This window comes from Paramormyrops kingsleyae, chromosome 1 (genome assembly GCF_048594095.1).
Source record: "Paramormyrops kingsleyae isolate MSU_618 chromosome 1, PKINGS_0.4, whole genome shotgun sequence".
Lineage (NCBI taxonomy): Eukaryota > Metazoa > Chordata > Actinopteri > Osteoglossiformes > Mormyridae > Paramormyrops > Paramormyrops kingsleyae.
Window position 1 is genome coordinate 62,743,287 of NC_132797.1, and position 15,381 is coordinate 62,758,667.

At 47.9% G+C, this 15,381-nt stretch overlaps 1 protein-coding gene across 9 annotated transcripts in view; it reads right to left on the reverse strand.

The window, feature by feature from the left end:
* Positions 1 to 15,381, reverse strand: part of LOC111856674 (low-density lipoprotein receptor-related protein 1B-like) — a 276,774-nt gene that overhangs the window by 57,357 nt on the left and 204,036 nt on the right. For all 9 annotated transcript variants that reach the window (XR_011993593.1, XM_072717420.1, XM_023836816.2 and 6 more), the window contains 9 exons: positions 12,877 to 13,069; positions 8,729 to 8,854; positions 7,688 to 7,816; positions 7,331 to 7,450; positions 5,831 to 5,944; positions 5,172 to 5,321; positions 4,535 to 4,657; positions 1,037 to 1,156; positions 232 to 360 (listed from right to left, as the gene is read on the reverse strand). Coding sequence is in view for 8 of the 9 variants with exons in the window: in XM_072717420.1 (XP_072573521.1) it covers positions 232 to 360; positions 1,037 to 1,156; positions 4,535 to 4,657; positions 5,172 to 5,321; positions 5,831 to 5,944; positions 7,331 to 7,450; positions 7,688 to 7,816; positions 8,729 to 8,854; positions 12,877 to 13,069 (1,204 nt within the window). In the remaining variant the exon portion in view is untranslated. The remainder of the gene's footprint in view (positions 1 to 231; positions 361 to 1,036; positions 1,157 to 4,534; positions 4,658 to 5,171; positions 5,322 to 5,830; positions 5,945 to 7,330; positions 7,451 to 7,687; positions 7,817 to 8,728; positions 8,855 to 12,876; positions 13,070 to 15,381) is intronic.

Here is a 15,381-nt window from a genome sequence, read left to right on the forward strand (position 1 = left end):
TATTATTAATGTCCATGGGGTGGGGGATTTCTTTATTAAATTAATTCATTAATTAATTAAGAACCGAAAAGTATAAAAGCTAAGAACTTATAGTATATAGATAAGATGAAAGTAAGAGCAATTGGGAGTGTGTATCACAAGCAGGATTCCTTTGCATGTCTGTGTGTTTGTGTGTGTGTGTGTGTGTGTGTGTGTGTGTGTGTGTATGCAAGAATGTGCACGTGTCATTACCGCAGCCAGCAGCTGCCAGTTCGTCACTGCCGTCGGGACAATCTCTCTCGCCGTCACAGAGCCAACGCTGGGGCACGCAGGCGTGTGACCCGGGGCAGCTGAACAGGCCTGGGGCACAGGTTACAGAGCCTGGGGGGGGAAGGCGCGAGGGGGATTGGTACTCTGAGAGAGCTTCATTGCTCTTGGGGAACGTCGGGAGGGTGAGGTACTGTATGAGGTAAGTGCAGGATTCTGCACATGAGCCCCGGACGCTCCAAAATCAACATTTTAGGACTGAAAATATAAACCTGTCGACTCCTATAGCTCCCAGGAGACACTGGATTACGCTAGACGTATTTGTCTTTCCAAACGACCCGGTTCCCTTCAGCAAAATCCAATTATTCCCGAAATCACCTCCGAGAAGTGGTTTCTGACACAAACCCAAAAGATCGGCCCCTTCCGGCTTAATTCTGGGCAACAGTGTGCCGCTGAACGCGGTCTCTGCACCGTAATGCCACTGAGGCCCTATGCTGCTCCCCTTTAATTTGTTTACGTGGTTGAAACTCCATCGAAACAAACAGCACATGAAAGATAGCCCAGACTTCGCAGAAAACGCAGTGTTTTCACTTTCACGTTTAATTTGTTTAATTAGTTCAATTCCCTTGAACAAAATGATTAAAAAGGCACACTACAGGTCTGACGCCGAACCGTTTAATTAATTTTCAAACAATCTGCAGAAATTCATTCTCGGGTGTCAGCGGGCCTGGCTCCCCGGCATCGTCAGGATATTAATTTGCATCCCTCTCAGCTGGGGGGTGGGACTCACCGCACACCTCCTCACTCTCGTCCAGCCCCTCGCCGCAGTCGTCCTCGCCGTCACACAGCCACTGCTTGGCGATGCACTTGTTCTTGGAGCAGGCAAACTGGTTCCATAGGCAGGAGGAGTCTGAGAATGAGCGGGAGCGGGATCAGGGAGCACGGGGATGCAGAGATTGCTGCCCCCGGATCCTTCCAATTGTGACGTTTGTGGTTTTTACTACAACACAGCATGCAAACAGACCTGACAAACAGAACCTAAACTCAAGCCCTGGGCCGCTAGGGTGAAATCTGTGATGTGTGTGCACACTGCTATGTGTGAATCTTGCCATTTGTGTGTGCGTTTCACTTTCCCTCAGGGACCAGCAGCACCATGACCCACACATGCCGTTTGAAGGCTTCAAGAAAATCCGTCCGACCCTTTTACTAAAGCGTGCTCCCACCTTAAAGCAGACAGGCATTCAGTAAGCATGACACTTCAAAACTAGTGCAGTAGCACATTCATACATATTCAAGTGTAGTAAACAACCCCATCCCCCCCATGATCCACACACTTATTTTGGGACTGGAGGGGCTCGAGCTTATGTCGCTATGCCAAACCAATGACAGGGACCCCAGAAAACAAAGCACCCTGCTGCCCACTCTGGGCCCGAGACTCACCAAATGCTTCCTGCTCTTAAGCATCCCCTCCAACAGCCCTAGGAGGCTCCTTTGCCAAATAAAAAAGCCTTTTGCTTCAGAAGGCGCCACCAAGGGGTGTGTTTTGTGCACTGTGCCGTCATCAAAGAAGGCTAAGTCCCTCAGATAGCACTGATCCCCAACAGACAGAAGTGGCTGGTCAATAAATACGTTATGATGGCAAGACCCAGGGGGAAAGTCTGGCCTCCTGGATCATACAGAGTAGAGTCAGCTGACAGTTGCTGCTCATTTCCTGTGCGGCCTGCCTCAGCCATCGTGAGCCTGAACGATACAACTCATTTTACATTATTTACCCAGGTAATACAGCAAACACAAGCAGACCACATAATCATCGCTGACATTGCCTTATTGTAACAGAAAAGGGCAGCCATATCTCTACAGATCATTCAATCTTTCTCCATTTACTGCTATTTTCCAGCATCAGGACTCTGTTTTATATGATAATTCACTTTACAGGGGAAACACCATAAATGTCCCCTGTAAGGAGGAAAGGCCACCTTATGAAAACCTACAGAAGCAGCAGGCCTAGCTCTGGATTGTAACTAGACGCAGGCATTAAAACACGAAAAGGCTGTTTTTATGATCATTTCCACATTTCTGCTACTGCTGCACATCCATAACTCTGTGCTAGGGAATGCAAGGAAACATTTATATTCACCATTTTTTATCTGGAAATAAACCTGCAATTCATTCCAGTTTAGGACAAAATGGTTTTCCATCAAAGCACAGGTACATTATAACCATGTACAGGGATTCACAGCAAATCACAGCTGCTGTTTTGTTAGCTTGTGGGAGTTTTACTTACGCAAAAATTAAAATGATTGGTTCCGAGAGATACCCAATCAGATTGCAGAGGAGGTGGGTCCAAGTAACTAGAGGAGGCGGGACCAAGAGATCTGGTCAGTAAACGTCAGGACAATACGCTCCCCTTGCTGGCACTTGGTGTAATGTTGGGCTAATGCCTGGAAAGCTTTTACATTAATTTTTAGTTAATTAGCAACAGTTTTTAAGCAACATACATGTTTTGGAGAGAGCAAGGAAAACTGGGGGTTATAGCTGTAACTCCATGTGAGGACAAAAACTGTAAACAGCTAGAGACATAAATCTGGCATCGCAGGCCTGGCCCACTCCTGCAACTGCACACCTGACTCCAATTGATGAACTACTCATTGAAGCAGTGAACACCTGAATCAGCTGGGCTGCTGCTTTGACAGGATAGAGCAAATATGCAGACGAGCCAGGGGCTGCTGGTCTTAAATGGGAGATGGAGTGTTTTATTTCTGAAGGAAAATGAGTGAATGGAGGTGTAATTTCGCCGACCAAGTGTGCAGCAAGCTGAGGCCCTTAGGAACGACAGTAATCATTCCAGAAGCTACTGGCACGTGGGCTTTCCGGGCTTTTATTTCCGTGAAGGACGGTGCTGGAAAGCCTTTCAGGTGCAATTTCAGGTCCCTGCCATTATTTTCCACTTGGAAATGAGCCAATGATCATAAGAGCCCAAGGCAAAACTTACAAAACTTACAATAAGGTCCCCAAGCCATTGTGTAACTACAGCTGTCTAACAGAGGATAAATGCATGCTGTAATTAGAAGCTGAAAATGGGAAATAAGGGGACAATTTCACCCCACGATTGGTATGCTGAGGAAACAGAAGGACAAGACAGAATGTTCAGGGTGCACCTGAACAGAAGGATGAGGCAGAGACGTTCAGGGTGAAACGGGACAAAAGAATGGGACAGAAATGTTCAGGGTACGCTTGGACAAAAGGACGCAACGGAAATGTTCAGGGGGAGCCTGAACAGCAGGATGAGACAGAAACGTTCTGGAGATACAGGAAGAGCAGGTAACCACCCTGGGGGTGTGAGGTAACAGCCACACCCCGGACTGATATACCCAGGGGCTAATACTCTGGGGTCCAACCTTAATTAAAAAATACATACTAATTGGTGCAAACAGTAAAGGTTTGTACTGAGAAAAGAACCTCAGTGCACATCACCCAGTGTAAAAGAAAAAAAAGATAAATCAGAAATCATTCACAATAATCTGTCTGTTGGAGACCTAAGTTCAGTGCTGACAGAGCGAGATTAATATTCCTATCTATTTTAATTGATGCATAAGGACCTCATCATTCAAGCCAGACAATTGTGCTAAGCAACAGCATTCCGTTAAAAGCAATCCAGAATAATTGCCTTTGAGCCCTTTGCTATAATTTGATTTTCATGAAAAAAATTAAGTGAGTTTTTTACTTTGCTGTACTAATGAATTAATGAAATGTGTCATCTGCGCGTCAAGCCAAGAATCATGTTTGAGTAACTTCACAATGAACCACAGCAAACTAACAGTCATGATGTGTGATGCAGATCTCCAGCAAACGCAATGACCTCTGCCCGCTGCGTAATATCTCATTACGATGCACGCCGGGACTCAGTTCGACACCTCGACACAGTGGGTCATCAGCTTGACCAGGCCGTGGACTTATCATTCAAATGGGAGAGTCAGATAATCCGAAGGTCCAGCCATGTAGCCAGAGTCCAGGACGACCTTGACCATGTGCAGAGCAGCTCGATAGGACAGGCCGGCATTGCACGGATAAAGACGATCGATTCCCCAGCATTGGGGCGAGAGTACAGATGCTAACAGCAGCTGTTTGCTAGTGCTAGCCAACGCTGCGCTACTGAGCATCAGAAAGCGGGTACTCTGGTATGCCAGGCCTGCCTTTTGATGCTGACCGACAGGTGGTTTTACTCGCCCTCCTGTCCCTTCCGCAGGAAGTTGGGTTGGAGAGGAGGATGCCCCGGGGTGCCGCTCACCACACTGAAACTCATCCGCTCCATCCTCACAGTCCTTCTGGCCATCGCACAGCCACACACTGGAGATGCAGTTTCCGCCTGGGCAGGCAAAATGACCATCCTCGCAGAGGTGTCCGGTGGACGCTGTGGACACATTAAGCCAAAAAATAAATCCTATTTCTGCTCCCTAACCAAAAGCAGACAGGCAGTCAAAATATGGCAGCTTGATTTCCCAGCAGGCAGGAGGGCTCCCCTCAGTCTTATGCATATTAATGTGCTCCACTTGCCCCTTGTTCTGAATAGGAGTTTATGCTGTTAATTCGCCACTGTGACCGGTGAAGGTGAGGTCCTCCTGCAGGACATCCAGCTGTATTAGTCCGGCTCAGTTACGCCGGTCGCTTTGGATAAAAACAAACACACTACAGCTGCCTGGCTGCCTGCCCACGAGCCACACTCCATGAGGATCAGCTTCCAGAAGCACGTGCTGTTCTGAGGCCTCTAAGTGACATCTACATTTTTATTTATTTAGCATTTAGCACTTATCTGCTTCAGCTCCTGTTTTGAATGTGCTTGGATGTCATTTCCTGTTTTACTCGGAAGCCAGACCTTCACCTTGGACACATGATCCTAGCTCTTGTCCCACACAACGGAAACTCACCACGGCATCCCGTCTCATCCGCAAGATCCCCGCAGTCGTTGGCTCCGTCGCAAATCCAGGACGGGTGGATGCAGAGGGAGGTGGAGTTACAGCTGACAAATCCGTGCTCCTTCACTCCCAGTCGGTAGAAGTTGGAGCAGTCCGTGTTGTCTGTGGACATGTGGCACAGCAGGCTGGGTTACACCACGGCAGGGTGTGGAAGGAAGACATGGCCCTATGTGCCGTAATGGATTCCTGCCAGCGCCTATCAGCACATCTGATTTAAGCAGACATTAGGGCAAATGAATCCATTTAGCCCCAATGACAGAATTACATTAGATTAACCTCTGTTTCGGCTGTCTGCGGTGCTCTTCTTAATTTCTTTCGAGCTGTCGATGAATGGCAAAGCTTGCTAAGCGCTCTGGGGCAAATATGTTAGAATCGCACAACATAAAAATAAATTGGAGTGAACTGAAAGAGAATTCCAGATGAACAGCACAGAGATTATCTGGTGGAGAAGAGGAGAAGGAGAGCGAGAGGAGAGTCAAGAGAGGGGGAAACAGAAAGATGGAAAGGGTGCCAGGACAGGGGGAAATGGAGAGAGACAGGAGAATGGACGACAGAGAGAGACAGGAGAGGGGAAATTCTGCGCCAGGAGATGCCAGAGAGGTCTGACTCACTGCAGTTTCTTTCGTCCGAGGCATCGGCACAGTCGATCATCTGATTGCACCACGCTGTGGCAGGAATGCAGGCCCCGTCCTGACAGCGTGCTTCGGAGGACGAACACGTTGAATCTGTAGGAGGGATAAGCAATCAGCTGACTTCAGCTCTCAAATAAGATCTCAGTGCCCGTTTTTGCTCTGGGAATAACTCGACCAAATGCCGTTAAATGCCACATGGGGATCTTTGAAAGAGCACTTTAAATAAATAAATGCATAAATCACACTAACTCTGCAGGCAAACTTATTTTCATATTCCTTCCCATTTCACTTCCTTTTAGCAATCATAATACCCAGCATTTCTTTCAAGGGAAGCTAATTAAGTTTTCACGTTAGTGATTAAGGAATCCCACTGCTGCTTAGCGGGGATTAGTGGTGTTTTTCAGGTTTCAGGAAGCTTAGGAACCTCGGATTTCTCTTTGGGCGATTGTTTGATTTCATGCAGTAGCCAGTGAAGGAAATAATATGGAAACCAGTCCAAAATGGGGACATCAAGAGAGGTTTAAATGGTCAACTTAGGCCTAAATAAAAGGCAGGATTTCTTTGAGAATATCGATCTAGAGTCTCTTGAGGTGCTCTGCGCGTAAACGCAGCTAGCAAGACGGCCAGTTAATCCACGTGTACGTACTTCCAAGCATCTGTAGGGTGCCACGGTGTTGAGGAGAGAAGCCATGCTAATCTATGCGATCAACCAGGCTCAGCCATACAGTATGTTCACAGAGCTACAAATCCCACGTCTGGGACGAAATCCTGTTCTGTGACACGCATCTGTGGCCCAAATCCACAAAGCACATCCTCATTTCCCATGACAGCATGATTCCTCTGTTTATAATTCAATTCCAGTCGATGTTGCAGTTATATTTTATGGCAGCAGGTACAGTTAAGTTAACAAACTTCTGATCTGAAGGTTGTGGCTTTACATCCTCTGGAGAGCACTGCTATAGAGCAAAGCACTTATTTAATTTGGTCAAAAATCAGCTGCAGCAATAGGTAAATTTTTGTATGTTTATCAGAGTCAGCTAATTACTTAATTCATAATGAGCATAAATATTGACGAAGCCACGCTACGTCAGCAGAAAGACTGATTAGCACCAACTGTGTTTAGCATCTCATCACTATGGAGATCAGTGCACCCACACCATACTCCCTGCACGCACGTGACATCCCTAGGGAGCCCTGTGGATGGGGGAGTGAGGGGGGTGGGGTGGGGTGTAGAACCCGACCCGGCAGATCCTACTCAATAATCTCATCCTTCCCACCTGGAGCGAGCAGAACTTTCAGCAGCTACGACCCCCTTAGTGTGCAAAACCAACGAGGTATTTCATCACGACAGCAAAGCGGTAATCAGCGGTTACCCCCCACCCTGGACTGATAGGGGGTGCTCATATTATCTGCGTGTTCGTGATGGTGTCAGCTGGCAAGCAGTCAGTTCCAGGTCCGATGGTACTCAGCGGCACTCACTGCTACAGGACGCCTCGTCTGAGTCGTCGCCACAGTCGTCGAGGCCGTCGCAGAAGCGGCTGTGGGCCACGCAGTGCTGGTTGTAGCAGGCTCTGAAGCCTTTCCTGCAGGATCTGTTATCTGCTCCAAGCAGAGGGGAAGAAAAGCAAAACAATAACATGAAAAATGATGGAGATGAAGAGGGGAGCACTTCCATGGAATCACGGTGGCTGAATGCCCCCATCCTGCGGCCACAAGCAGAATGAGCGTAACCTGATTTTATTAGGCGGGGCTCAGGGAGGAGGTCGCTGGCCTGACCCTCACAGAAATCTCCCTCCATAGGTCACAGAAGGTCAGTGGGGCTGATGAAGTCCTTACCGCAGTACTGCATTTTCTCATCCGACTTGTCTTTACAGTGAGCTATTCCATCACATGTGAACTGATAGTCGATGCACTCGCCATTGCTGCATTCAAACTCTGTGTGGATGTCACAGGAAGAGTTCCTGGCTGGAAATAGGAAATACAAAAGTTTGAGATGGGTTATGGCTATGTCCATGGCAGGTTACCCCCCCCCCCCCCCCTATTTGTTGTTTATTTGTCGTTTCTGGAGACCCACTCAAATGTCTCAAAAATTAAACAGATAGCTAGTGATTATTATAGTCAGAAAATTGTAGCTAGCTAACTGAGTATCAAACATAAGAAATGTGTTTCTTAATATTTTGACTAGTAACAGTGGCCTCTCAAACCTCAGGGGCCCCTCACAGATGCATGCCAGACCTCTACCTCTTCTGCTTAGGTCGTGAAAACAAACCACTAGCCACCTTTCTCAGTCTGCTAAACGTGCTAATGGTTAGTGGCTCCATCTGGTCTTCCCAACACTGTCCTCCCCAGAGTGCTGACTGCTCGCTTTTAAAGCAGGGGTCTCCAACTCCGGTCCTGGAGAGCTACCGTCCAGTAGGTTTTCTATCCTACTTGGCTTCTGATGAGCCACACCTGTTCTCAGGTAAATACCAGGAACAGGTGTGGCTCATCAGAAGCCAAGTAGGATAGAAAATCTACTGGATAGTAGCTCTCCAGGACCAGAGTTGGAGACCCCTGCTTTCAAGGGATCCTCAACGCTCCAAAGGCTGTACTATTGAATTAAGCATAAATACTGTACATTGTGCCCACTGCTCCCCCTCCCCCCAAAAAAGGTAGGTTGCAAGTGAGAATTACTGTCAGTACTACTGAATGCCGCGAATAATTCCCCAAAATACATTTCCATAACAAAAAATGGCAAACAGGGGTAGAATCACAATCACATTTTTTCATTGAACTTTCAGATAAATAAATACTCTGTTGGCATGCAAAACCAATAAATCTTGTGAATAAGGCGATAAAAGAGGGAGTCGATGGCAGATCCGAGGAAAGGGGGCTTACACACGCATCGCTTATCTTCCAGGAGCACACGCTCCCCCCGGCAGCTGCAGTTCACTATGCCATGGGGGGTCAGCAGGCAGAGATCATGACAGCCCCCATTCATCACCCGGCAGGGGGACGATTCACCTGCAGAAGGGGGAGTAGGAAACAGCAGCGTTAGCCTCCTGGCTAATGACGACCCTTCCCATGTTCCCCAGCAATGGTCTGGCTTGTAAAGACCATTACCAGCATGGGGTTTTGGGTCAGGCTGTAGCCTTGACCCTGTTGGCAATCCCCCAAAAGGGGTCATAGACCCCACGGTGATCACATGTGCATGGGGATAGAAATCACACATAGGCACACACACATTTGTGAATATATCTTTATGGGGACTCTCCATTAATTTCTATGGGAAAAACCCAAGTCGCAGCTATGACAACCTTAAGCCCTACCCAGTAGTGATGCGCGGGTCGGGTATTTTTCCAACCCGTGGGTCCCGCTTTTATGAAATTATTTGGCCCGCCCCAACCCGCCCCGCAAATAAAGTGACAATTTCTTTACCCGCCCCAACCCGACCCGCGGGGTCCGCGGGTTACGAGACGACCCGCGCATCACTACTGCTGTTGTCTCCTGCTGCAACTATTTCTGAGAACCGGTCCCAAACATTAGGTTTAGCAGCCTGACCTTTTTTTCTTTTAATGATGTAAATTCCCGACCTCAATTTCTCCCGCACCTCGTCTCCCATCTTCACTTTTATTTCTTTGTTTTTGTTGTGACTGGCAGCGGTAGCTGCTTGGCGCTTTCGTGACTTGTCACGTGACGTAACCTTATCAAAGAACTTAATAAAATATGAAAATAGATATTCCCAAATATTTAATATAGGCTATAGGGAATTGCACGCAACATACATGGATTTTCATTTAATTTTGTTTTTAATGACCCGCCCCAACCCGCCCCGCAAATAAAGTGAAAATTTCTTTACCCGCCCCGACCCGACCCGCAGGTTACCCGAGGGGTCCGCACGGGGTCCGCGGGTTACGAGACGACCCGCGCATCACTACTACCCAGCCCTAACCTTAACCATAAGTAACCAAACAAAATACAAGATTTTTGGCATTTTAATTCTTTTGGTTGCATTCACAGATTTTTATAAAATTGAGGTTATCCTTGTGGGGACCAGAAAAATGTCCCTACAAAGCATAAGGTTATCACAAGGTAATCTGGTCCCCACAATGGAAAAATTACAAAAATGCAAATCACACACAAACACACACAATAATGCACAATCAGACACATACCAACTAACAAAGACAATGGCAACTCCTTGCCTTGTCTGATTTAAAAAGTCACGCCAGTATTCCCAGGGCCACACGACCCACGCCTGGCTCTGACTGCAATGGACCATTCCTTAAACTGCGTCACCTGCAGTTTTCACTGAACAGAACCATAGACAGTGTATTCTGACACCAGCTGGTGAGGCAGACCAATGCTGGCCATCACACCAATGGGGGGGGGGGGGGGGGTAATATCCATTTTTCATCAGAACCGAAACATCACAACCCACATTTGTGATTATACAGCATATGCGTGGGGGCATCCGTCTTGAGCGTTCCACTCACATTGAGAACATTATGCGAGCATCGTCTGCCCGTGACAAGCACCCTTACTAAGCCGCCGTGCTCAGTGTCCTCGCTGAGCATAGTGCTCCGGCTGTCAGGTGGCCACCTCTGTCAGTCCGTCACGCCAGCTGTACCGCTCAGATAACAGGGGATGAACAGCCAGCGGCCCCAATCTGCTCATATGGCCGCCTCCAGGCTGGGCTACCGAGGAGAGCTGGCGTCTCTATGCAGCGACAGGAGGTGTCCTCGTTTTCTGAAGTATGAGGGGGTCAGATATGGGCCGCCTATGTGGCACAGGGGGGTGGAGTGTTCCGCTTCCCCTTGTTCAGCTACCAGTCTCACCTGATTGCTGATAACAGAAATCCATCTATCCATCTGCTAACCAGTCATCTAGGTCAGGGAACTGTGGAGCCTATCCCAGGCAGCACAAGGCATGAGGCTGGGGTACACCCGGAATGGGGTACACCTGCAATTGGGTACACCCGGGATGGGGTACACCTGCAATAGGGTACACCCGGAATGCGGTACACCTGCAATTGGGTACACCCGGGATGGGGTACACCTACAATTGGGTACACCCGGGAGGGGGTAAACCTGCAATAGGGTACACCCGGAATGGGGTACACCTACAATAGGGTACACCCGGGATGGGGTACACCTGCAATAGGGTACACCCGGGATGGGGTACACCTGCAATAGGGTACACCCGGGATGGGGTACACCTGCAATAGGGTACACCCGGGATGGGGTACACCTGGCAAAGTATGCTGGCATACCAGGAATTATAATAAGGGGATAATCATTGACATTAGCAGAAGTAAAGGGTGAGAGCGGACGGCTCATGTCTCTGGTTTTTAGTGAATGTTTGCAGTGTAACATCTGTGCTGTATTACTCAGAGATTGCAGGGTTACAGGCATTCTGTATACTGACTGACGGCAGGACGTATGCCAGGGATTCATAGCAGGTGCTCATATCTGAACCTCCATGCAATGACATGTAACAAGGGCTTCTTATGAGATGTAGGGTTATGTTTGGAGCCAAGTTATCACAAAGTGAAGAAACTGCCCAAACCACCAGCTTCTTCAGTTTAACAACACAAATCAAGCAAGAGAAGTGGTGCAAAAAGCAGTAACCTGCCAAACTTCCAATGATCTCTACACCCAACATGAGCCAAAGAGAGCTGCTAAAGAGAACAGGAAAAGAGTGGCTAAAGACAGTGGCTAAAGAGAGAAGCTAAAGAGAGAGACTAAAGGGAGAGGCTAAAGGAAGCAGGTAGAGAGAGCAGCTAAAGGGAGAGGCTAAAGGGAGCAGCTAAAGGGAGAGGCTAAAGGAAGCAGGTAGAGAGAGCAGCTAAAGGGAGAGGCTAAAGGGAGCAGCTAAAGGGAGAAGCTAAAGGAAGCAGGTAGAGAGAGCAGCTAGAGGGAGAGGCTAAAGGGAGCAGCTAAAGGGAGAGGCTAAAGGGAGCAGCTAAAGGGAGAGGCTAAAGGAAGCAGATAAAGGTACTGTAGCAGCTAAAGGGAGAGGCTAAAGGAAGCAGGTAGAGAGAGCAGCTAAAGGGAGCAGCTAAAGGGAGCAGCTAAAGGGAGAGGTTAAAGAGAACAGGAAAAGGTAGCAGCTAGCTGCTGGAACGGATCGTAGTCGGAGCACCTTTCCCTACAAAACTAATGACACACATGGCTAGAAATGTAAGCACCCCCCTAGTGAGCCATGATTCAGCTGTCTGGGGGGAGGAAGGAGGTATCGACAGGGCCATGTAGGCCTGTTACACAACGGTAGCTAACACTCCCTGGGAGAGCCGCGCCCACGACGGGCAGGATGATGTAAGCAGTCGCTAAGAGAAGCTGACACACGGACAGGTTTCCATTGCAGTATCATGGTATGACAGACGGCTCAGTTAGAACCCTTTGGCCGCAAACAGAAGCAACAGAAAGGCAGATGGAGGCAGCGCTTCCACCTTCAAAGCCGGGGGGCCCATCCCCGATCTAATCTGCCCCCCCCCCCCCCTTAACGTTTACTGATGATGCCCCCAGTCATGTTGATCCATTGCTCTCATGTCACACAGGAAAAATTGTCACGGGGATCAAGGGGGGGGGGGGCACGTTCACAATACATCGAGGCAGAACTACTGGCTGATGGGCAACCTGCACCTCCATTAATACACATGCTCGCACACACATGCTCGCACACACATGCTCGCACACACATGCTCGCACACACGCACACAGTTCGTATATCCCTATCACTGTGGGCACTCTCCATTCATTTCTACGGCCATAATCATAATCCTAACTATGATGACCTTAACCCCCATCCAGCCATAACTTTAACCGTAAGTGACCAAATAAAATAGATTTTTGTTAATTTTACCTTTTAATTGAGGTTTAAAGTGTGGGAACATGAAAAATGTCTCCACAAGCTAAATAGTAACAGGTTTTACCACAGGTTTTCCGCACAATGTGTTAAATGCAAACCTGCACACACTCTCTCACACACTCACACACACACACACACAGTAGGGGGCAGGGCACGGTCAGAACAGGCATACTCACAGCTGGCAGATTCGTTGGCCACAGCGATTATTCCCATTGGCTGCTGGGGAATGTCAGCTCGGAGCACTTTGGTGTCGCTCCCTGTGTACTTATCAGAGCGCAGCACGGCCCTCCGAACCCAATCTGACCAAAAGATGAAGTCGCCATAAATAGCCAGGCCGAAAAAGGTCCCCGGCCCTGACTTCACAATCACCTACGATTTGAATGGAGCAGAAAAGCACATAAATTACGGTTGGGGCAGCCGGCCAGAGAACGAGGTGTCACTCACTGACAAAATCACAGGTGACCCCGCCATGCCCTCACCCTGCCCCACCCCACCCCACCACAAAATCTGCATCTTAACAGTGAGCTGCGGACTTCTTCCCATCTTTAAACAAATACAGGACTTTATCACATTACAGCATGCACAATGACACTCCACATGAGGGCTGAGACAAAGCACATAAACAGTTTCATAGAGATCATGTGAATATAAGCAGAAATATAAAGTACAGGTATTTTATGGGACCTACTGAAATAAAGGTAGCTGATTATGAGAAAGACCTTGGTGTGTATGTTGATGCTTCCATGTCTCATTCTCGCCAGTGCGGGGAAGCAATAAAAAAGGCCAATAGGATGTTGGGGTATATCTCCAGGTGTGTGGAGTTTAAGTCAAGGGAGGTAATGCTAAGATTATACAATTCCTTGGTGAGACCTCACCTAGAATATTGTGTACAGGTTTGGTCACCATATCTTAAAAAGGACATTGCGGCCTTAGAAAAGGTGCAGCGTAGGGCCACAAGAATGATTCCTGGTCTTAGAGGAATGTCATACGAGGAAAGGTTATTTGAGCTAAATCTGTTCAGCCTCAAGCAAAGGAGACTGAGGGGGGACATGATCCAGGTCTATAAGATTCTAACAGGTTTGGATGCTGTTCAACCGAATAGTTACTTCAGCATTAGTTCCAATACAAGAACTCGTGGCCATAGGTGGAAATTAGCGGGAGAACATTTCAAACTGGATTTAAGGAAGCACTTCTTTACACAGCGTGTAGTCAGAGTATGGAATAGTCTTCCTGATAACGTAGTGCAAGCTGAATCCTTGGGTTCCTTTAAATCAGAGCTAGATAAGATTTTAACAACTCTGAGCTATTAGTTAAGTTCTCCCCAAGCGAGCTCGATGGGCCGAATGGCCTCCTCTCGTTTGTATAGTTTTTATGTTCTTATGTTCTTATGTGACCATTTCTCTGTGTCACATGGCAAGAACCAGGGGTAACTGGGGGGCAAAAGTGACAGGGGGGCTAGGATGCCATCTACAGGCAGCTTTCACCACAGAGCCCATGTAGAAAAGGAACATGGATGGCAGGTCAATACAACAGGAGGGTTTTCGCCAGTATGCGATGGAACGTCTGATGGGGACGTGCTAATTGCAGAGTTACACGTCACAATGGCAAAGTTGACGCGCTGACATGCTGTAAAAATCGCAGAAGGGGTTTGTTTCTGTCTGTTACCAAATGAAAGCTTCTGGTTGTTTATATTCACGGGGTAACATTCTACAAATTGTAATTTATAAGTCAAAAATCTGTGGGCTTTTTGTAGGATGCTAGAGTCACGTTTTAAACCAGGTCGCACGTCTGATACATTACAGTCCATTCTTATGGTTTCAACTGAGTAACTCTTATTCTGCACTGACCTCCTTGCAAAACCACAAAGAGACTCATCTGTTTATCAGAGAGAGTCTGTAACAATATGAGAAAAAGAAAACAAAGAAGAAATTGCTGTTTTCCAGTAGAAAGTCTGATTTAGGGCTTCAGTTTCCATAGTGTTTCTTCAGTTACTGTCAAGCTGGTGCTGTTGCCGTTTCGCTAGGGACAACCCACTGTGCAACGAGCGGTCGGACACAAACGGAAAAACCCCAGGCTTTTAGAGGGCACAGGACGGGAAGAGCTGCAAGGCGATGACACATTCTGGTCTCAGTGCCAGGATTTGGGCATATTACCCATAATCCCATGCTGCGGGTCTGCGGGGCTGTCAGAGCGAACGTGGCACTTAGTTTATGGTTGACCTACACAGTCATGTGTCTCTGAGGGTGACGTGCGACCTGAATTACCCCAGCGGTTACAGAGAACTTTGTCAGGAGTTGAACTTGTTTACAGCTAGATTGTACAGGAGCAGAGCATTTAATTAAAGTGAGGCAGCACCTGTAAACCGTGCTGATGTACGGACAAACAGCCCCAGGCAATCTAATCTTATTGGGCGACTAGTTTCAAGGTGCTACACTAAACCAGAGCACATTTCCTCAGCAGCCCCGGAACGGGAAGCAGCACGGAGATCATTAGCATCTGAGCGGCGAGTCGCATTTTATGTTAATGATGCATTCCGGGCCTCAATGGCTGTTGCTTCCTATTCCATGATTACATGAGAGTGGCTTGCTATCAAACCGGCATAATCATCATCATCACGATGTGCCAGGCCAGCCCAAATCATCACCATGACATGCAGCCTAAGATGACCGCAGAGGGGAGAA